The following is a 24,282-nucleotide window of genomic DNA, read 5'->3' as shown; positions in this document are numbered from 1 at the left end:
TGGCTGTCCTGGAACTCACTTTGTAGACCAGGCTGGCCTCGAACTCAGAAATCCACCTGCCTCTGCCTCCCGAGTGCTGGGATTAAAGGCGGCTATTGTTTTGAGAAGGCTTAGAACATTTGCATTTTCCTGATCAGGTTTCCTCAACCTACCTTCTTTGTTCTGCCCTAGGAATGTTTGAATAGCAATAGAAATAGTGTTCTTCATAATCAAAGCTTATTCAAAATTCATGATATATGATTACTTGTTATTAGATATAAGTATAAGCTAAATTTTTCTTTTTATCCTGGGGATTGAATCCAAGGCCTAGTACATGCTAAGTGTGGGTTTTCTCATTAAGCTACTCCCAATTCCCAGACCTAGGACCTGAATTTAGAATAATTATGCTAAGGAGTAGTGAGAAGGATTATAATATTGTCTATATAATAAATAGACCATGATTTAGCATTTGTCTAAAAGAATCATTGAAGAAAACAATAGCCAGCGGTTGAAAGTTCATTAAGTAGTTGTTAATAGTGAATGTATTTAAAGTATTTTTCTGTTCAAAATATTTCAGGCCACAAGTCTCAAAGAGAGGAATTAGATGCTATACTTTTTATTTTTGAGGTAAGTGCTATGAATCATACTGTTTAAACTTTTTCAAAAAATTATTCTGGGAATATAAAGAAATATATTAAAATTATTAGACATATAGTGAAACATAGTTAATCTGCCAGCGTTTTTAAGAACTTAATTAACTTAAAAATGTATCTGGCTGAACTTGTGTATTTTTGAAGTATAATGTATTTTTTTTAGCAACAAAATTATGCATCTGACAATATAAAATTAATTTGATAGCATTTTTGTAAAGTGAAAATTTTAATTTATGTAGTTTACACATTGTTTTTTAGCCTCTAGAACTGTGACTATTACATATGCCTATGGGATATATCATTTTTTTTTTAGTTGTTTGTTTTGCTTTTGTTCTTTTCAAGACAGGGTCTCAATTTGTAGCCCTGAATGGTCTGAAACTTGCTATGTTGAGCAGGCTGGCCTTGAGCTTGCACAGATCTTCCTGCCTCTGCATCTCAGGTGCTAGATTTCTACCCTAAGCACACCACTCAACCCATTTCTTCATTGGTCAAAAGAGATGTTTGGGTTGATTGCCAGGATAATGAGACACTGTTATATAAAGTGTCTAGTTTGAGCTTATGAGCATCTTTTAATGATGTGGCTAAGTAATATTTATAATAGCAATAATAACATATCATTCAGCAAGTGGATAATGACTGATTATACTTTAGTAGTAATTTAGCTGTTATTCTGGAATAATCTATATAATACAGTAGAAAATGGATAAAAAGAAAATTTGAGGTATTATATGTAGAAAGTATTTTAGCGTGCCTATGAAGTTTCTAAATTTATTTATTTTTTTGCTTTGCTACCTATGTCCGACATGGCATCCAAGTACCTCTGGGCTCACATGATTAATTAATGCAATGCCCTATCTTTTTATCCCCTTTCTCCTCTTCTCCTTCCTAACCTTTCCTACTTCTCCCTTCTCTTTCCTCCTCCCCTTCTTCCTTTTCTTTTCCTCCTCTTCTTTTTCTCTTCCCTTCTCATGTTACTTTGGTCTGTCTGTTCTGCCACCAAAAGGTGCCATTTCCATTTAGGGCAGGTCTTCCTACTTCAAGTGACTCTCTTACAGGAGTGCCCAGAGGCTTGGGTTCTACATCTAGTCAAGTTGAGAGCCTAAGATTAACCATCAAAAGGAGAATAGACTTACTTTTTATAACACTATTAAAGATAAATTTCATTACTTTTCTCTTCCAAAATTTCTTTAGTATTGATTATTACTTTTTCACTGGGAAAGTTTACATATTTTACTAAGTTTGTATTTGATATACCTTAACATAAGAGGCTCTTAATTTGGCCCTCTAACATTTCATATTTCATAATATACTAGGTCATTATTTGATTTTTAACTCTTTATCTTGTTTATGTTGATGTTTAGAAAATTTTACAACTTCTTCCAGAAAGAATTCATCAGCGATGGCAATTCCATAGTATTGGTAAGTGATATAAATATATATTACACACCTGAAGTAAATTTACAATGGCTTAGCAGTTATTGGTAATGAGTTCATAGTTTATGAGGCTCAGGAGATGGTTTAGTAGGTGACGTGTTGGCTTTGACTCAGCACCCTGAGTTTTGATCTCCAGTACCCAGGCAAAGCCATACCAGTAACCAGTGCAGTGTTGGGGTGGGGCCTACAACTTGTTGGCTTTAATGAAGTGTTAATGAAGGAAAAGGTGACTGTAGTTGATGTAAAAAAAACTTTATTGAGATATAATTTGCATAGATAAATTATTTTTTGAAGTAAAATTCAATGTATTTTAGAAAAGTCGTCATAGTCCAGTTTTACAGTACTTCTATCCTCCTTCCATAGTCTTTGAAGCCATTTGTTGTTGTAATGACAGTCTTGACTATGTTGTGAATTTCATGCCAGACTGGCTAAAAATCCAAAATTTAAAAAAGGAAGGAAGAAAGGAAAGAAAGAGAGAGAGAGAGAGCCGGAGGGAGGGAGGGAAGAAGGGAGGGAGGGAAGAAGGGAGGAAAGGAAAAAGAAGGAAGGAAGGAAGACAGGAAGGAAGGAAGGAAGAAAGAAAGAAAGAAAGAAAGAAAGAAAGAAAGAAAGAAAGAAAGAAAGAAAGAAAGAAAGATCTCACAAGTTCTTGAAAGAAGTATTTGGTTTAACTTTGTAATACCAAAGTCAAGGATTTATTTATATAAGAAAGTACACATAAAAATAAATTTTTAAATTTTATGAATTTCAAAATATTGAAATTTATGCACACATGTGCACACAAATATATAGACATACCACATGCTTTTGCTGTTTTTGAGATAGGTTTATAAAGTAGGCTGCTCTCTTATCTGCTGTATAGCTGAGACTGGCCTTGAACTCCTATTTTTCTGACCTCTACCTGTCCAGTGTTGGGAATAAAGACATAAACCATCACACCTGGTCTAGACGTTTGTTGCTCATGAGACAATGCTCCTCCCCCAACGAAAACATAACTTATCTTTTTACAACTTATCTAGTTTATAGAGCTGACAAAGAATTAGTAGGCAATATATAAAGAATTTCTTTTCCTTTATTCTTCTCTCGTACAGTAAATCCTGGCCATAGCCTCCCTTCCCTTCCCTCCTCCCAGCACCGCCTTCCCCTCTCTCCCCCATCCCAGAGCCAATGCTCCTCCATTTCCCTTCAGAAAGGAGCAGGCCTCCCAGTGATGCCAACCAAACATGGCATAGCAAGACTAGGCATAAGCCTTCATAAAGAACTTTTAATTTAAGAAATAACAAAAGCTTGAGTGCTGGAGAGATGGCTTAGTGGTTTGAGAGTATGTGCTGCTACACTAGAGACTTGAGTTCAATTCCTAGCACCCACAGTAAACAGCTCACAGCAGTAGCTCACAGATTTTCTTTGGAGACCCCCCAACTCTTAAGGAATCTGATGTCTTCTGGCTGCTAACAGCACCTGCACACATGGCCTTTCCTCATATAAACACATGCATGTAAATAAAAATAATACAGATCTCTACATTTAAAAAGGCCAGCCACTTGAAAATTATAAAAGAATACAAAAGCAATTAAATAAAGTTTGAACGGGCAAACAAAAAACCATTGATTGTCACTAGAAACCATCAAATGGAAACATTAAAACATTATCAAATTTTAGAGTTTATCATTGTGTCCTGCTACATCGCACACCAGAGCACTGTTGCATTGCTTGGTATTGTTAGTTACTATGATTTTAGATTTTATTAATATCTGATAAGGCTGAAAGTGAGTGATTTCACTATAATTATATACCCTAAGAAATGTAATAGGCAGTCATGAATAAAAACATTTATATACTATTTTTGATTGTGACAAAAATTTGGAAATAAGACAAAAGAAGGTACATTTAGGTATACTCATAAAGTAGTTAAAAATGAATTATCTAGAGCTACCAGTGTAGATGAATTTAAAATGCTAATATTAGATATGAAAAGCAGCAACTTATAAATGAGTTCCTATGAATGATACTATCTATATAAGATTTTCAGCAACTGATTCTAAATAATTTATGGATTTATGGGGAAGCAGTAATATAAAAATGGTTTTATAAGTGATATCTCCAAAATGTATATAATGTTTTTCTTCAGAGAAGAAAGGAAGAAAATGATTTGAATCTCAACATGCCATTGTATGGTTAATTAAGTAAAACAATGTTTGTAAATCATAGCAAATATAATGTTGTGTTTAGATTTGTTCAACAGTGAATGAAACACCTCTGGATGTTATGGTAATGAAAATAATTATTAAGAAATATTGAACTTAATGAATGTTCTTTTGGTTAATTCAAATCTTTTACAATAGTCTTTGTATTTGTGGTAAAATATTTTATTTATATTTTCAGTGTAAATAACAGTTATAATAGGCTGTTGTATTAAACACAATTTTAGGATCAAGTTTTATCAGTAAAGTAAATGATGTTTAACTGTGTGAAAGGTGACTTTTTTATCTGTCCCTCTGACCTCAGTTTTGATCAAAGGGTTATCAAGGTCACCAAGAACAATTTAGAGATTGCCAAGGACTTGTGCAAAAGTGTTTTCAAGTCTGACCGAGAACTCTGACATTTATACACAGATAAGAAGATTCGGGTATTTAAAATCATGTTTGTCTTTTCAGGGTTGATTTTAAAGAAACTACTGCACACAGGAAACTCCTTAAAGGTATATAATTTATTTATTTTCTATGACTTAAAAGCAAACTAAGTATAGGGGTGGGGTGGTCCAGAATGCTCATTAAACATGTTCAGGGCTGTGAATTCAGCCCCCAGAGTGCACGTGCTGGGGGTGATGACGCACACTTGGAATCCCAGCACTGAGGAGATGGAAGCAGGAGGATCGTCTTCAAGGTCATCTTCAACTACATAGTTGAAGCCAGCCTAGTCTTCCATGAGATACACAAAACAGATCAACAAAGCAATAAAGCATACATACCTACCACTTACACCTCTCCCACCTTGATTTTTTTCTTAAGTTTGTTGAATTAATTGTCTTCAATTCATTTGGAAAAGTCACTGAGAAGAACTCAGTGCTTGTCAGTGAACTATCGCTTTTCTATTCTCTTTCTGGGAGAGCATCCATTCACTGATTCATGTGGTTTTCATTTTTCATATATGGGGATTGTTTTAGGTCATTGGGCACAGTAATTAGGCCAGAGTTCCTTCCAGACTTGTAGCTAGGGCACAAAAAATGTAGTAAATGAGATAATTTCAGAGAGTCTTTAAGTAAATTTTTCAATAGTTGTTTAAATAAATTCACTTTTATAATTTGAGTAACTCTAGAACTCTTAAGGGACAAGCAGTTGTTCAGCATCATCTCTATAATGTTCCTGCTTATTAGACCCACTCTAGGCAGGGACTGTCACTGTCCTGTCACTTCTCTGTCTGGGTTACATTGGTAGGGATGGATGCTAGCAAAGCAGAGGGGGAAGAAATTGCTTTTGAGTTTTTTTAAAAATAGAAATTATTATATTAAGTAGTTTATTCTTAGGATTTCATCAGGCATGGCTGAGTTTACTCCCCAGTGCTGTGGATTGAACTCAGGGCCTTGCATATGCTACCACCGAGTCATAGCCTTAGCCCAAGTTTATTCTTACAATACAAACTTAGATTTCAAAATAATGGGAGTTGTATAGACGCTCTGGGCATGTCTGTCTTTACTCTCCATCTTGTCTTTCTCTTTCTTCTACAAAATATCATTCTGTCCGTGAAGGAATTCTCCATTTTCTTTTCTTTTAGATCAGACGGGAAGGTGTTCGTCTCTTCTTGTTGTGGTTGCAAGCTCTTCAGGATAACTGTAGCAAAGAGCAGCTCTGGATGTTTTCATGCTTGATCCCTGGATTCTCAGCACCACAATCCGAATATGGACCTCGAACTTTAGATAATCTTATTAATCCTCCACTCAACCTTCAAGAAAGTAAGACAGATGGGATGTTGTGTATCAATATGTTTGTTTTCTATAGAGTTTATTTTAAAAATGAGAAATGATTGTTTTTATATACACTTTGTGTGTACACAAACATGTTTGTAGTGTATGCACGTGTGTCCAGATGTGCTTGCCCATGCTCACCTTATGGAGGCCGGACATTGACACCAGGGTACCTTCTTCAGTTGTCTCACCATATTATTGTTATTTTTGAGGTAGAGTCCCTTAAGTTCACTGTTCTAACTGCACTAGATAGCAAGCAACCCCCCCCCCCCACCAGATCTGCTTGCCATTGCCCCGTAGCACTGGGGTTACAGGCTTTCAGGACCATACCCATAGTTTTTATATGGGTGCTGGTAATTGATCTCAGGTTTTCGTATTTGTTTAGTAGGCACTTTACCTACTCTTTGCAGCCTTCTGTGAATTTTCTTTGTTTGTTTGTTTGCTTGTGTTTAATGTCAGCTCTTTATACAGTTATTCCATGATTCTGAGGCAGTGTTTATAAAGGTAGGTTTTAGTATTAACTTTGGCTTGGTGAGGACAACAGATTAAGATAACTGCTGGAAACGGTTCTTTGCTACTTACATCCCAAGAGGAAGCATACCCCATGCTACAGGCCTGTGTAGACAATGTGTGTGTCTTGCTGTCTTTGTGTTAGTGATCAGGGTTAGTTAGAAGACAGAGGAAAGGGAAGTGTGTGAGTTATTATAGGCAAGAGCCTTTATTGTGGTTTCATGGGAAGGAAGTGGCAACTCAGAGCAAGTAAAAAATCAGCTAGTGTAATTCAGTTGACCACAGTACAAAAAGATCGTTCCACCTTGTCTAGTCCTTGGACCTGGACAGCAAAATAGTAGCCTTGAATCTGAGTATAAGAGGACCCCCTGGGGTGTGGACTCTAGATGGAGTGGTTTGTCTATTAGCATCACTATTAGCAGGTTAGTCAATTATTACCTCTAAGAATTGGCCAGCCCTGGTCAGGACATAATCTCTGGCTAGTCAAGTCCCAAATGTCAGAGCATCTAAACCATACTAGGATTGCTATAGATCATTTCACAGCAGGGTTGTTTTCCCCACTTTTGTGGGGTTTTTTGAGACAGGGTCTTATATATCTCAGGTTGGCCTTACATTTATTATTGTATAGTAAAGGATGACCTGGAACATGAGAGCCTCTTGCTGGGAGGTCCTGGTTTTAATTGATCTTTGATTTCTACTTCATTTTATGCTTGAATTAATTTAAATGTACACAGAAATAGAAGTGTTTTTCTTTCTGCAATAACTATATAAAATGAATATAAAATTTTATACATCTAAAATTGTATTTTTATTTTAAATTTAATTTGTAATTTTAGAAATGTTATTTAATTTTATTTTAAACTAGTGAATCTTTGTGCTTTTTAGCCCTCAGATTTTCTAATGATAGTTTACTTTTTAGTTTTATCCTTGTATTATTCTGTTTAAATAACAAAGTGATTTTTCTTTTGGTTAAATATATTCTTCTTTTACTAGTAAGCATTTGTGATCTATAGTGCTGTCTTAGTTAACTAGGGCTTCTGTAACAAAATACCACAGACTTAAATGGCTCCATGGCAGATTTCTTACAGTGCACAGTGTACTCTTCAGAGTGCATAATCAGATGCTGTCAGGTCCAGTTTCTGAGGAGCCTTTTCTCAGCTTGCAGACAGCACCTTCTCATTGTGTGCTCACATGATTTGTTTTCTTTTGTGCACGTGTGTGCATGTGCTCACAGGCCCTCTGATGTTTCTTCTCTGTTTATAGACAGTTCTGAACTCTTAGGGCTGAACCCTAATAACACCATTGCAACCTCACATGCTCTCTGTTTATATACAGTCATATTGAGGAGTTGTGTCCCAGCATATGAATTTTAGGAGTCCATATTCAGTCCATACCTGTACTGTAATGGGTGTTTCATCTTACTGTAATACATATTTCTAGAAATTACAGATTTTTGTAGCAAAGCAAACTATACTTGTAGCATAAAGTATAAATACCAAACAAGCTTGCCTAAAATCTTTAAATGTGCCAGTTAAGCACTCATGTCTGCTTGTTTACATGTCACCTGGAAGAGTTACTAGTGTTTCATGAACACGTATTCTTTTGGATCCCTGACACCCTGTTTCTGTAGATTTCCTTTTGTCTCTATTTTTAGAATTGGCTTTCTTTTTTGATTAGTTTCAAATGCCCTTTGACCAACTCTTGCATTCTCTCTCTGAGAACAAAATTTAAACTTTCCTATAAATTTTTTATGTGTTTATGTGTATATTTGTGTGCCTACTTGTCTGTGTACACCATGCTTGCATATTTTCACAGAGGCCAGAAAAAGGTTTCAGATTTCCTGGATTGGAGTTTCCAGTAGTTTGTGAGCCACATGGTGTGGGTACAGGAAACTGAACCTGGGACAGACCAGAGCAGTACACATCCTTAAGTGCATACCCTCTCCCCAGCCCCAAGAATAGAAGTTTTGCTATTTACTTTACAAGAGACAGAAAATACAAACTTATCTGTGGTACTCTAGCTACTAAGAAGTCTTTGGATCTGAAATGGGAGTTTATAGCTTTGCAAAAGAAAGCACTGGCACTGCTCTGTAAGAACAGGATGCAGATGATAAAGGCTGGCTTTTATAGAGTAAGTTTGTAAAGTGGGTGTTAGAAATAACATACTGAATATTATTTTAGAATTGAAGAATACTAACTTACCTCACAGGTATAACCAGTTACTGGTTGTGCTGCTTAGGAAATTGGAGAGCATTTAGCTAACTGGGGGTTGATTTTTTTTTTTTTTTGCATCACCATTTGTTACAGTGAATTAATACCTGAAAAGTAAATAACATTTCTCAGGTACATCAGAATGCTAATTTGATGATAAGCACCTTGCACTACTGTTTTTCATGGTATTTTGGCATCTTATAATTTGACATTCTCAGTGTGAATCACTCTTGGGAGGTCTCTGCACCCTCGGTCTCTTACTGCAACCTGCTCATCCCTCTTCCATTTCCTCTCAATCAGGGATTCACAAAACAGCCAGTTTTCAAGTTTATGATAATTATGGACTATCAGAATTATCTCAGATTAATTTCAACATGTAATTTTTAGAAAAATTTAAAAGCAGTTTTTATTGCATATCTATTTTGCTAAATTTTATGTAGTCATATTTTGTATAATAGAATTTATCTTTTGATCATACGATTTTCTTGTCTTTGGCTAGCTCAAGTAACTATAGAGGAAGTCACTCCTCTTGTTCCCCCGCAGTCAGGAGATAAAGGACAAGAAGACCTCACAAGCTATTTTCTTGAAGCACTTTTAAAGTACATAGTAATTCAGGTATGTTACCATCTTCCCACTGCATGGGCATGTGGCTTTTTCTCTATGCTTATTGTACGCAGGCCTAGAACCTCTGGTGCCTTTTCTTTTTTTCTTCTTATGAAAAGATACTCTCCATTGCTGTCCTGACTCTTACCATTACTTTGGTTTTTTTCCCTTTTTATTAAATTATTTTTATTTATTTACATTCCAAAAGTTTCCCTTTTCCTAGTTCCCCCTTTCTGAGTTCTTCACCCCATCGCCTCTAATCCCTGCCTCTGAGAGGGTGCTCCTCTACCTACCCACTTATACCCTCCCTGACACCCCCTCCCCAATCATCCCTCTTCCCTGGGGAATCAAGTTTACACAGAATTAAGCACATCCCCTCCAACTCAGGCCATACAGTGTAACCCTCTGTTACACATGTGCGGGACACACAAAGCAGCCCATGTATGCTCCTTGGTATTTGATTTGGTCTCTGGGAAATCTGAGGGGTCCAGGGTAGTTGACACTGTTGTTCTTCCTATGGGGTTGCAGTTCTCTTCAGCTCCTTCAGTCCTTCCTGTAACTCTTGCATTGGGTTCCCGGTCCCTCAGTCCAATGGTTGGTTGTCAGTATGTCCATGTGTCTCAGTCAGCTGCTGGTGAGCCTCCCAGAGGACAGCCATGCTTTGTTCAGACTTAGGAAAAGATGCCTTGACAGACGTTTTTCTTGAACAAACCTCCTACCACGCTGAGATAAGGGAGGCCACTTCTACTATGTTTTCAACCACGCAATTACAATTTATATTGAACTTATCCAGCTGTTACATTTTTGTTTACACTATTTTTTGATTTTTATTTTAAAAATACGTAAATTTTCTGTGGTCATAGTTTTGTTTTATTGTTTTAAAGTGTCTTCAGAGTTTTGATAAAATTTTAGTGAGATATTTTTTATTACGTATTTTCCTCATTTACATTTCCAATGCTATCCCAAAAGTCCCCCATACCCTCCCCCCCACCCCCTACCCATCCACTCCCCCTTTTTGGCCCTGGCATTCCCCTGTACTGGGGCATATAAAGTTTGCAAGTCCATTGGGCCTCTCTTTCCAGTGATGGCTGACTAGGCCATCTTTTGATACATATGCAGCTAGAGACAAGAGCTCTGGGGTACTGGTTAGTTCATATTGTTGTTCCATCTATAGGGTTGCAGATCCCTCCATTACTTTGTTATAGTAGATACTTGCTTATTTTCTAGAAGAGCAACACATTTTTACTTGAAAATATATTACTATTATTTTGTTAAAAATCACTAGAAGATTATGAAGGTCTCAGAGAAACTATGTTTGTTACCTTTCTGTTGCTGTGATAAAACTTCATGACCAAGGCAACTTACAAATGAATGTATGAGGTGGGGAAGCATGGCAGCAGAGGCAGGAAGTTGAGGGCTCACATAATTTACCTTGAACAGGAGCAGAGAGAAGGAATTGAAAATGACACAAGTCTTTAAATTCTCAGTGTCTGTCTGAAGTGTTGGTCCAACAAGGTCACTCTGAAACCTCCCCAAACACCACTATCAAGTAGGGACTACATGTCAAATGCATAAGCCTATTGGGGTCATTCTTATAAACTGCCATAGAGCTGAAGTAGACTCGTGTGTGTGTGTGTGTGTGTGTGTGTGTGTGTGTGTGTGTGTGTGTGTGTGTACACATGCAAATCTGTATGGAGTCCAGAGATTACCATCAGTTGTATCCTTCAGTTTCTTCACTTTGTTTTTTTTTTGGGGGGGGGCGTCTGTTGGTCCGTCCCTGAACCCCATCAGATCAGCCAAGCTGGCTGGTCACTGAGCTTGGGGTGTCCTTACCTGCTCCTCTCTATGCCTTCCTAGGTGCAAGCCACAGTGCATGGCTTTTACTTGGGTCCCTGGGACCCAGATTCAGGTCCTCCTGCTTACACAGCAGGCCCGTTACCTCCTGAGCCGTCTCCCCAGACCCACGGAGTAGATCTTTTTGTACTATGTTTTGACACACAGTCTTACTATGTAGCTCTGGCTGATCCAGCACTCACAGAGATCTGCTTGCCTCTGCCTCCTGAGTGCTGGGATTACCGGTGTGTATACCATCCCCCTGTTGTGAAATAGACTCTTTTTTTTTTTTTTTTTTTTTTTTTTTTTTTGGTTTTTCGAGACAGGGTTTCTCTGTATAGACCTGGTTGTCCTGGAACTCACTCTGTAGACCAGGCTGGCCTCGAACTCAGAAATCCGCCTGCCTCTGCCTCCTGAGTGCTGGGATTAAAGGCGTGTGCCACCACGCCCGGCTGTGAAATAGACTCTTGTTATGTGTAAACTTATATGAGCCAGTTGGTCTTGTTTTCTTTCTTTTTTTTTTCTAATCCTTTCATTATAACCAGCAGCTCTGTTACTCAGTGAAATGTGAATAGCTGTTTGATTTAGGGTCAGTCTCTCAAGATGTATCAGGAGGGTGACTGACAGGAAAGGAATCAGGAAAAGTAATTTACAGGTTAACACTTAAATAATAAGCTGTTATCTCTGTATGTGAAATATGGGTGTTTTGGTTGATGAAAACACCTTTTTACATTTGTAATGCTATTTATAGTTATTCCAAATACAAAAGTTCTTTTACCTGAGAAACAAACACTATCCTATTAATGTGGATCCTGAGCCAGATCCACACTAAGGTGGTGCTCGCCTTTAATCCCAGCACTCGGGAGGCAGAGGCAGGCGGATTTCTGAGTTCGAGGCCAGCCTGGTCTACAGAGTGAGTTCCAGGACAGCCAAGGGCTACACAGAGAAACCCTGTCTCGAAATAACCGAACAAAAAACAAACAAAAAAACCACCCGAAAAGTTTATGCCTCATATACCTTTTAAAATCTCTCATAGGTTAGTTGAGATGTAATTGTTATATAATTAATTTTGACGTTAAGTTTTATCACTTGCTGAGTCTTCCTTTTTGTCCATTCTTTTTCACCCTCCCTCCCTCCCTTCCTTCCTTTTGTAGCTTGTGCTAGCTTAGAACTATGTGTATAGCCCAGCCCAGGCTGGCATCAGGTCATAATCCTCCCCACTCAGCCTCTGAAATGCTGAGGCTGCAGGCTAGTCATCCATTTCATGCCCATCTTGTTATGTGACACCATAATTCAGCCTTTGAAGTTTTTTTTAATTGTTGATCTCTTTATAATGTATCCTTTGCATCCCCTCCCAAGCAACTATTAATGTGATTTTTATCATATTTCTTATACATTGAGTCATATATATTCATTTTTATTCTGGCATCTTTCTTATAATTATTTTGAGAATCATCCATACTCCTGTATGGATCAATATTTTGCTTTAATTTTTTTAGAAATTTATTCTTTGAAATTTTTCATGTATGTATGCATTGTATTTTTATCATTAGCACCTCCTTCCAGCTTTCCTCAGGACACCCTGCCTGTCTCCATTCTGATTTTTCTTCTCTTTCTTCATCATTATCCCCCCCCCCCCCCGGAATCTAGTTAAGTGTTGAGCAGGCTTGCATGGGTATGGGGCCGCCTGCTGGGGCAACCTGTGCAGCTACATTCCCAGAGAAAGTGATTACACTTTCCTCAGCTGCTCAACTCCCTATAGCTCATTTGCCAGGACTAGTTCTTGACAGACAGTTCTTGACAGTTCTTCCCATCCACCCTGGACTTTGACTGCCTTGATCTTATGCAGGCAGCCACAGCTGCTGTGAGTTGACTTGTGCAGCAGCCCATGTAATGTCCTGAAAACAGCACTTCACAACTGTCCTTCCCCATCCATTGGCTTTTACATTCTTTCTATCCCCTCTTCTGTGATGCTCTACAAACCTTGGATGGGATATATTTTGACCCATCTCTGGCTAAGCATTCACAGTCACTTATCAGCATTCTGATTAGTTTCTGATCAGGAGTTTCTGTATTAGCCATGACTCACTGTAAGCAAAAGCTTTTTTGACAATGATTGAGAGGGAATTTTTATAAAACTATAGTGTATATCTTTATGCTCTGATTAAAGTGATGTCTGCCAGGCCTTTTCAATGTGGTAGTAATATTTTTCTTTTTAAAATCAATAAATATTTGGAGAAAATGCATTGTGTAACCTCATCTTCAAAATTTTACTTAAATATTTTATTGAAGACTTCTTCCTGAATTTTTACTGTGATGTTGCCAACCAATGATTGTTGACAGACAGCTTTATTGAGCTGGTATGTACATGCAGTCTGGCTGTCACATAGAATGTAGCTTAGTAGATGTTTTTAAGGGCTGTGCTGCTCTCAGTACAGATAATTTTTGAAATAGTTTAGTTTCCTCTCATAGGAAATCTAAGTTCCATTAAGAGTCTTTTCAGTCTAGAATCACTCCATCTGCTGCCCTGGGGAAACTAATCTATATATGCCAAACTGAACATTCAAATAAATGAAGTCATTTAGTGAAGCTAAAATAGACTCATACATTGTACTGTTCTGCTATCTTTAATGTATACCCTGCTTCCTGTTCTTGGACTTTGGTGTTTCACTTGCCTACTCACGGCTGTGAATACACACACATTCCTAGCCACATACACATAAGCTTTTGATCGCAATTATTCAGGTAGGGATAGGAAAGAGAATTAGTATATTTATCATTAATACAGACGAATCATTTTCATAATTTCACAACTTAGTATAAGATTTTTAAAAATATATGTAATAGTTTGTATATTAGACCAGTTTTAAAGAATGGACTATATAATCAAAGTACGTTATATGAGTTTGTGTAAAAATGTGTAGTGAAATCCATTTGTACATTATATATGCTAATAAAGAATGGGACTTTTCCTATTTATCATGATCTTCACAGCCTAAAGGTTCAGTATATTATAACTTTCATAAGCTTGTTAATAGCAGCTAAACTATATTTAAAAGACTCTGTTTTCCTGGGATGATTGCAATAATACTGTTTATTTTTAGGTAAAAAGTTTAGAATGGAAGAACAAAGAAAACCAAGAAAGGGGATTTTCATTTTTGTTTTCACATTTTAAGAAGTTTTACTTGCCTTATATTTTCCCAAACATCTGCAAGGAGAATAGTTTGTATCATCCTGTACTTGGTAAGTATAATTTAGAATTTTACAATTTACACTTAAGAGTAAAATGTCAGTGGCATTTGTTACTTACAGAACACTGACCACATCTACTATTTGTATTGATGCTATACCCAGATTTATAACAAAAGTACATTTATAGTAATACATTTTCACTGAGAATGGAAAAGTTTCACAAAAAGTTGTTCTTTGGATCTTACCCAATAGTTAATAATAGTTTAACTTGAATTCTAATGTTTCTATGATCATTAGTGTATGTGTGTATATTTATTTTTTTAAATTTTGAGACACAGAGTTGGTAAGTCACCTAGGATGGCCTGGATCTTGGTACATAACCCAACTGGTCTCAAACATGTGATTTTTCTGTCTCACCCACTAAGTGCTGGGGTTGCAGGTATGCACCACCATGCCTGACCTTATTATGTATTATGGATTTTTCCCCCTATGATTTCTCAAGGATTCTCTTAACTGTTAAATTGTATAAATAGTTAAATTGTTTTATCTTTTTGTCATTTCTTGTCTAAATTTTAGTGGTTTTGCAAAATGACCTTGACATTAGAGCCTTTTGTACAAATCTGGTTTAGAGGCAGACCTGGGTCTTATACAAAGGGGAGAGATAAATCTGTATGTAGGAAATCTATTCTGAAGAGAGACGTTCCTCATAGAACATCTTCAGGCAACTAGCAGGCTTGGGTAGTGCCTTAATGGCCATCTCATTGAGTGTTTTTGTTTGCTTGTTTGTTTTTGTTTTTGCTTTTGTTTCAAGACAGGGTTTCTCTGGGTAGCCCTGGCTGTCCTGGAGCTCACTATGTGGACCAGGCTGGCCTCAAACTCAAAGATCCTCCTGCCTCTACCTCCTGAATGCTAGGTTGATTGAATTTTGGAAAGGACATGTTTTTGTTTTGGTTTGGTTTTTTTATATTAGCCTAATATATGGTTCTTTTAGGTTCTTTTTTTTTTTTTTTTAAATTAGGTAATTTCCTCAATTACATTTCCAATGCTATCCAAAAAGTCCCCAATACACTCCCCTTTTAGGTTCTTAGGTAGCATCTATCATTATAGAATTATTTATTTTTTATTAACACTTATAAAATCAGTGAAGTGTCACAATATCTTCTGAAGACTTTTAAGATGAAGGCTTAGCTATGGGTAATGTGCTTTTCACTTTATGTTTTGTTTTCCGTTTTTATATAGATATCCCACAGATCAGACCAAAGCCTCATTATGTGATGATAAAGAAGGATGCTGAAACCAATGAAACAATATATTGTACAAAAGAGCCTTTCATCCAGGCTCGGGTTATTGTTATTCGTTGGCTGGTTTCTTTCTGGCTGGAGCCAAAACCACATTCAGGACCTAATATTCCTGGGATGGAAGGTGAAGTCTTGCCAAAGAATATTCAGGTAATGTTTAATAAATGAAGCAAGGTTAAGTGGCTTCCAGAGTTCCATATTTAGAATGGATGCTAGTGATGGTTTATTTGAATAAATCTATCTCAAAACTCAAACCTTAACTGTTCTTGTAGAAGTAGTATGTATTTTCTTACTAGGAAATAAAATTTGTATAATAATATATATTTTTAAAGAAAGCTTAAGAGATGCAGACGATGATTTTAGCCATATATTAGTCTTAGGTTCTAGTTTATCTCAGTATTAATGGAATAATAGTGTCCTTTGGAGGTTACTGAAACTGCAGATAGTATGGACCTTTGTATGCTGTTTCCCCTACTTTAGTGTATGATACTTTTAGTGTAACTGTGGTTCTCATGCTTGCATGACAATCAGTTCATTTCCCTACTACCTTATCCTCTGACCTCATCTTTTTTCATTTCTAAACATTCACAGAATATAGATATGAAGTCTAGCCCAAATCCCTCCAATTATCAATAGATACTGAGTCTAAAAATAAAATAGGTTGTTATAGCTATAAAGCGGAGAAACAGTATTTTAAATTACATGTTTGTTTTAAATTGGACATTTTATCTCATCTTCATACTTTTTTTCTGGTTCTCTTTTCCCTTTGTAATGTGTTTTCTCTACATACACATGTGTGTATGTGTTTGTTTGTTTGTTTTACTGAGTGATGCCAATTATCTGAGTTGACACATACTTAAAATATCAAGTCTTTATTTTCTATGAATTAAAAATACTTTTTTATTGAAAATTAATATATTTTGATTTTCCCCTCAGGTCCTTTCCACCTCTCTATTCACCCAACTTTATGTTCTTTTCCTCTCTCTTTAAAACAGAAAAGCCAAAAACAAGAGACATACACACATACACAATGGAAAATAAAAAACAAGCAGAAAACCAGTAAGAAAATAATAAAAAATAAAATGTCCAGACAAAGCAAAATGTGACAAAGAGTCTGCGAAAGCTCCATTGAGTTTATCTTGTGTTGGCTATCTAGTCCTAGCCGTAGAGCCTTCCCTGAGGTGTGCTTAATATAGCCAGTGAGATTCCATTAGAGAAAAATGACTTTTTCCCTTTGCCAGTGGGTATCAGTTGCTGATAGCATCTTGGTTACAGGTGGGAATCCCATGTCCACACCCACTGCGAAGTGCTGGGATCCTATCTGTCTTGACTCTGTGTCAAGTACTGTGCGCACTTTCACAGTAGCTGAGTTTATATACACATCAGTCCTGTTATTTATCGAAGATATGGTTTCTTTGCTATCATCTGTTCTCTCCAGCTCTTACAATTTTTCTGCCTCCTCTTCCAAATAGATCCCTGAGCCTTGAGAGGAAAGATTTTTATGAAGAAATCCTATTTAGATGGAGTACTCCCAAAGTCTCTCATTCTCTATGCATTGTTCAGTTGTGGGTCACGTTCGTTCCTGTTTACTGAAAGAGGAAGTCCTCTGATGAGGGCTGAATGCGGTACTGACATGTGGGTAGAGTACTGTGTCACTGTCGTTAGAGCCCATTTTATTGCTATGCTCCCTTAGCAGCACCATAATATCAGGTTTTCCCCAAGAAGCATGAAATCTCTAGTCTCAAGTTCTTGGCCACTTGAGCAGTGCCAGATACGGGTGCCATCTCATGAAGTGGGCCTTAAATCCAGTCAGAAAATGGTTACTCCCATGACATGTACAGGCTGTTGTAGGTAACAGGAATTGTAGCTGAATGATTCTGATGACTAGTAGGGTTGAAGCTTCTAATTAACCAGTTTGGTTTCTTCGTGTTTGCTGACATGATTGTCTTCAGCAGCAGGGTCTTATCATCAGGTGGAGAGGGAGAGTGACTATTGCCTGTGATGTTTGGGTTTCCACTGGGTCTCTTTGGCCAACAAGTAAACAAGATCCAATCCATTCTGGCACTGGAGGTTTTACTTAGTGGCATAAGATGCTTGGTTAGGGCTTTGTCTCTTACTATTTGGGAACTTCATTTAGATTCCATCATGTATGTACAGATTGTAGGAAGCTTCTGCAGTAGTAGATTTCCATATGGTTTTTCAAATGGCCTTTAGAGTTTGTTGTTCCTCTCCTTTATCCTTTTTTCCCTCTCCCTGTATAATCTTCCTATTCTAGTTTTTCCTTATTGCTCCGTAATGTTATCTCACCGTATTAAGTACTTAACCTCTGTGGGGATTGTAGCACAGATATCAAAGCTTTGAAAACAAGCAGCCACATCTAAGAGAAGACATGCAATATTTTTCTTTTTTGGTCTGAGTTACCTCACTCAGGATGATTTTATTTTTAATTCCATCAATTCACCTTTGACTGACTTTCTTCCTTCCTTCCTTCCTTCCTTCCTTCCTTCCTTCCTTCCTTCCTTCCTTCCTTCCTTTCTTCCTTCCTACCTTCCTTCCTTCCTTCCTTTCTTTCTAACAGCTGAATCCCATTGTGTAAAATGTACTATGTTTTCATTGTCCATTTATTAGTTGATATACATTTAGACTTTTTCTAATTTTCTGGCTCTTATGCATAAAGCAGCTATGGGCATGGTTGAACAAGTATCTCTATAGTAGGATATAGAACTCTTTGTACCCAAAAGACTTATACCTAAGACTGGTATAGGTGGATCTTGATATAGATAGATTTACAGCTTTCTGAAGACTGTCACACTGATTTCAGTAGTGCTTGTACCAGTTTGCACTCTCACTAACAATGAATAAGTGTTTCCCTTTCCCCCCATCTGCACCAGCATGTGATCTGATTTATTTTATTTATCTTGGCCATTCTTACTGATGAAAGGTGAAATCTTAAAGCAGTTCTAATTTGCATTTCTCTGATGGCTAAGGGTGTTGATAATTTCTTTAAGTGTTTCTCAGCCATTTGTGTTTCATCTTTTAAGAACTCTCCTCAGTTCTGTAGCTCATTTTAAATTGTTATTTGTTTTTTATGTTTAGTTTTTCAAGTTCTTTATGTATATTTAGATACTAATCCTCAGATATTTTCCTGTTCTCTAGCTGCCATTTTGCTGAAATGATGGTGTGTTTTGCCATACACGAGCTTTTCAGCTGAGGTCCTGTTCTTTACTTCTTGATCTTAATGCTATCAGTATCTTGCTGAGAAAGTCCTTTCTTGTGACAGTGAGCATATTCCGCACTTTGTCTCTCTGAGATTCAGGGTATCTGGTCTTATGTGGATTCCTTGATCCATCTGGAGTTGAGTTATGTGCAGGTTGATAGATAGGGATCTGGTTGAATTAAGTTTAGCATTTAGCCAAGCATTGTGTATTTTTGGCTTTGTCAAAATCAGGTGTCCATAGATGTGTTGGTTTGTCTGAGCCTTCAGTTTGATTTCAATGGTCAATGTGTATGTTTTTATGCCAGTACCTTGCTGGGTCTATTACTGTAGCCATGCAGTACAACTTGAAATTTGAGATAGTGCTACTTCTACCAGTTCTTTTGTTTGCATAATTGTTTTACCTGTCCTGTATGTGTGTGTGTTTCCTTGCGCAGTTTTAATTTCTGTGAAGAATTGTGTTGAATTTTGATGAAGATTCCATTGCATCTATAAGTTGCTTTTGGTAGGATGGTCATTTTTCACATTATCAATCCCATGGCTCCATGGACATGGAATACATTTCCATCTTTGGCATCTTCAGTTTCTTCATTGTCTTAGCATCTTTAGTATAGAAGTCTTTCACTTGCTTGGTTAGTTATTCCAGTGTATATTTTTGAGACTGCTGTAAAAGATACTATTTCCCTTATTTCTTGTTCAGTGTATTTCCAATTTATGTATGGTGAGACTAAGTGTGTGTGTGTGTTAATGTTGGATCCTGCTGCTTTGCTGAAAGTGTTTAGCTGTAGAAGTTTCCTGGTAAAATTCTTAGGGCCTTGTATGTATGAAAGCCCTATCATCTGCATATAAAGACAGTTGGTCTTTCCCTTTTTCTGTTTGTCTCCCCTTGGTCTCCTTCAGTTGTTTTAACGCTCTAGCTATCAAATAGGCATGGAGGGAGTAAACATCTTGTTCCTGATTTTAGTGGAAATGCTTTGGGTTTCTCCCATTTAGGTTGATGTTGGCTGTGAGCTTGCTGTAAATTGCCTTTTTTATGTTGAGGTATGCCCCCTGTATTCCTTAGCCTCTCCAAGACTTCAATTATGAAGTAATATTGGATTTTGTAACAGGCCTTTTTTGATAGGACAATCACATGGTTTTGTTTTTTAGTCTACTTTTGTATTGAATTATGTTTGTTTATTTGCATATATAGAACTATTTTTGTGTCCCTCGGAAGAGGCTGATTTGGTCACATAGAGGCTTGGTCTTCAGTCTTGACAAATATTCTGTTATTACAGTGTATAGCATTTCCTCAGAAATCCTAAGGCTTTCTCTTAGTTTTATCTTTGTTTGCTGTCTTGAATTGTGATTCCTTCTGCTCCTCCTCCTTTCTCTGCTTCTCCTCTGTTCTGCTTGAGAAAGCTTTAAGTCTTTAGCATTATGAAGTAAACAGCCTGCTGCTGTTTCCTTGTGTATTACTCATTCTTGAAAACCTGAGCTGCCTCTGGCCTGTGTGTTGGGGGTCTCTCATATAGGCTCACTAGGTAACTACTGAATTGCTTCAGTTTCATTACAACTGAGTCGATGGCTCGGCACTACACAGTGAGTGAGGCTCTCTGTCTTACTCAGGTGTTGTTTGCATCCTGCTTAATGACTCAGAACGGCTTCGGAGTGTAGCTGCTTATCTGGCTTTCAGGCAGTGTTGAAGTGGCCTTGGGGTCTGCTAATATTCACTAAAAACAAAATATTAATTTGAGTGATAAATGATATTCTTTGACTTTTATTTTCATTTTAGAGAGCAGCTGCTAGTTTGGTTTCCAGAGAAGAAAGCAAAACTGATCCTGTTGATAAAGCAGACAAATCTGCAGAGCCTGAGCAGTCTCACTCCAACACAAGCACGCTCACGGAGCGGGAGCCCAGCTCTTCCAGCCTCTGCAGCATCGACGAAGAACACCTCACAGACATCGAAATTGTTCGCAGAGTGTTTTCATCTAAGAGAAGCAATGTAAACTTTGTCACAGAGATATTTCGTCAGGTAAAATACTGTCAACATTTTTAGATTATAATGAAATTATTGTATATATTGATTTTTAGCCATTTAAAATTAATTCCTTATGAAGACTTCTAAGTTAATTTTAAGTTTTGTAAACTTATATAAAAACCCTTTACATTTTCCATGCTTCCTCCTGTTTCCTGGCTGGTGTTTTTCTTTCCAAACAAAGCTTTGTGCATGCTAAACACATGCTCTACTGGACTTACACCCTCTTTCTTTCCTTTTTCTCCCTTCATATTCCTTATGTTATCAAAACAGTTTATACTTGTTCACTGTGTTTCTTAGTTAGGGCTTCTGTTGCTGTGCTAAAACACCATGACACCAAAGTTACCCTGGGTTAACCTGGAAGGGTTTATTTATAGCTTGTTGGACTCATCATCCAGATAAGTCAGGGCTGAAGCTCAAAGCAGGACTGTGACTGGAGTCTCTGGAGAGGTGCTGCTGACTGGCTTGCTCCTCCTCGCTGTGCTCAACCTGCTTGCTTATAACACCCACGGGTGGCACTGCCCACTTGAGCTGTGCCCTCCCACATCAATTATCAACCAAATAATGCAACACAGTCTTTATTCACAGGCTGATTTTGTACAGATATTTTCTCAATTGATGTTCCTTCTTCCCAAATGACTTTGGTGTGTGTCAGCACAAAACTGGTCAGCACACTGTGACAGTTAGTTTAAGTGTCAATATGACACAACCTGGACTTTTGAGGAACAGTCTAGATCAGGCTGGTCTGTGGACATGGGAAATTGTTTTGTTTATAATTAAATGATATGGGAGCAACCAGCCCAACATGGACAGCATGATTCTTTGGGCTTCCTATACTGAACCAGATACAAGTGCAGAAAGTGAACTAAGTACTGGAAGGGTGGTGCATGCGTTCTGTTCTCTCTGCCCCGTCTGTGGATATGATGTGGCTCACTGCTCTTGTGACTTTCTTAACAATAATGGATTATAACCTGGAGTGTTAAGCTAAAATAAAAGATATGACATAGACATTTCAGTCATATTCACCTCTGCTAACCGCTCTAACTCTTCCCACCTAGCTCTCCTCCTCCCCATGTCTGAATGAGTTTCACGGGGCTTATTTGTTTAAAGGAGTGTGGGTACCTTACCAGTGGCTAGACCACTGAGGAAAATCTCTCTCTCTCCCCCATTAACCCTTTATTGTGTATAAATCTTCAGAGTGTGGTTAGGGCCCGTGTACCTTTCCCTGTTCCATGTCAGGACTTTGACCAGCCCAATCTTGTTTAGATCTTGAACAGGTAATCAGAGCTGCTGAGAGTTCAGGAGTCTGACATCATGGCAAGTCAGGGTTCCACAGCTCTCTGCCACCTGCTTCCCTCCTACATTCCTGCCCTCTTCCTGGGCGGTTTTGAAAGGGATGTTACGCATTCCCATTGTACCTTGTCAATCATCTTAGTCTCTGTGCTAGTTATGAATCTTTGCTGACCTCTGCACTAAGAAGTGTTTTTGACTAACCCATACAATAGCATTAATCTATAGGTATAAGCACAGTTATTTAAAGAATAATTTAGGGACCAGTTGTGGTGGTTTATGCCTTAATCAAGAACCCAGAAGGTAGAGGCTGACTGGAAACCCAGCAGCAGGGGGATCACTCTGAGTTGGACACCAGCCTGGGCTAGTGAGACCTTGTCTCAAAACCAGGGTTTGGGGGGTGAAGAAACAAAATATAGTTTGCTAGACACATCTACTTAGCAAAATGACAGCCATAGCTTTCCCGCTGGTGATGTTCCTAACATAGGCATTTGAATGGATTACCATGCCAGGTGCAAATTGTCTCTTGTGGAGCAACCATCAGCTTTAGTTAGAAATCAGTATTTAACCACAATAGACTCTCCACTACTGCATCAGTGGGTTTATCTTGCATGTCTGGGTAGTTTTTGTTTTCACTTTTGTTCCTGGTTACATTACAGATATAACAGATGACTATGAGCTACCACGTGGTTGCTGGGAACTGAACTTAGGACCTCTGGAAGAGTAGTCAGTGCTCTTAACCACTGAACCAACTCTCCAGTCCTGCCTGGCTGGCTTTTAGTTAGCCTATTAAGTATCAGATTTTCTCGTGTCTTTTCTATACATTGTTAGTATACACCTCCTTCTCGCCCCCATCTCGTTACCCAGTTCTCAATATTCTTCCTTTCATTTTAACATCATAAGCGTCCTACTACCCCAGGTCCCCTCACCACCCCTTTAACATTCTTTTATCCATCTCATGAGCTCCTTTCTACTTTCTGAGGCTACATATGTACATGCCTACATATGAAAGTGCAAGCTAGCACTATAACTGTATGTGAGAGAGAACACATAGGTTGTTTTGGGTTTTTTTTTTTTTTTGGTTTTGTTTTGTTTTGTTTGTTTGTTTTTTGTTTTTTTGAGACAGGGTTTCTCTGTGTATACCTGGCTGTCCTGGAACTCACTCTGTAGACCAGGCTGGCCTTGAACTCAGAAATGCTCCTGCTTCTGCCTCCCAAGTGCTGGGATTAAAGGCATGTGTCACCACTGCCCGGCGAACACATAATTTTTGCCTTAGCCTGAGTTACTCTACTTATTTTTAATTTTTCTTTATGGCCAAATAAAATCCATTGTGTATATGCCACATTTGTATTTCTTCATCTGATGGACATGTAGGCTGATTTCATTCCCTTGCTCTTGTAAGTAGAGCAGCCATGGCCATGAATGTGCAGTTATCTTTGTGCTATATATAGAGTTCTCTGGGAAAATGCCTAGATGTGGTATTACTGTAGCATTTTGAGAACTTTTACTGATTTCCATAGTAGCTAGACCAGTTTCCATGCCCACTACGAGTGAAGCTTGTCTTCTCCTTCACATCCTTGCTAGCACTGTTGTTTTTGTTTTTTCTTTGTTTTTTAAAAAAGATTTATTTTATTTTATGTATATGAGGCATTTTTCGCATGTATTTCTATGCATCATATGCATGCCAGGTGCCCACAGTGTTCAGAAGAGCGTATCAGATCTCTGGAACTGGAATTATGGACATTTTGAGCCATCATATGGGTGCTGGGAATTGAGCCCATGTCTTCTGCAAGAACAAGTGTTCTTAAGTGCTGAGCCCTCTCTAGCACCTCTTATGTTTTCTTGACAGTAGCCATTCTAACTGGGATGAGAGGTAACCTCAGAGTACTTTTAATTTGTGTTTCCTTGGTGACCAAGGATGTTGAGTACTATTAAAAGTATTTATACTTTCTGGTTGGTTTGTTTCTTTCTTTATAGTTTAGGTTTTTGCCGCAGATCCTCTGGGTCCCGTGCCTGCGTAAAACGGTTCTCTAGAGTAGATGGGCAAAGATTAGGATGTGACAGACAGACAAACACACAAGAGAGGTG

The 24,282-nt window shown here is 37.8% G+C and overlaps 1 protein-coding gene across 11 annotated transcripts in view; it reads left to right on the top strand.

The window, feature by feature from the left end:
- Positions 1 to 24,282, top strand: part of Ralgapa1 (Ral GTPase activating protein catalytic alpha subunit 1) — a 206,949-nt gene that overhangs the window by 26,393 nt on the left and 156,274 nt on the right. For all 11 annotated transcript variants that reach the window (XM_029484805.1, XM_029484808.1, XM_029484810.1 and 8 more), the window contains exons 3-10: positions 557 to 606; positions 1,994 to 2,051; positions 4,721 to 4,764; positions 5,838 to 6,015; positions 9,247 to 9,362; positions 14,288 to 14,426; positions 15,615 to 15,823; positions 20,662 to 20,901. In XM_029484805.1, coding sequence (XP_029340665.1) covers positions 557 to 606; positions 1,994 to 2,051; positions 4,721 to 4,764; positions 5,838 to 6,015; positions 9,247 to 9,362; positions 14,288 to 14,426; positions 15,615 to 15,823; positions 20,662 to 20,901 — 1,034 coding nt within the window. The remainder of the gene's footprint in view (positions 1 to 556; positions 607 to 1,993; positions 2,052 to 4,720; positions 4,765 to 5,837; positions 6,016 to 9,246; positions 9,363 to 14,287; positions 14,427 to 15,614; positions 15,824 to 20,661; positions 20,902 to 24,282) is intronic.

This window comes from Mus caroli, chromosome 12 (genome assembly GCF_900094665.2).
Source record: "Mus caroli chromosome 12, CAROLI_EIJ_v1.1, whole genome shotgun sequence".
Taxonomy (NCBI): Eukaryota; Metazoa; Chordata; class Mammalia; order Rodentia; family Muridae; genus Mus; species Mus caroli.
Note: the sequence above shows the minus strand (reverse complement) of the source record. Positions and strands in the feature narration are given on the sequence as shown.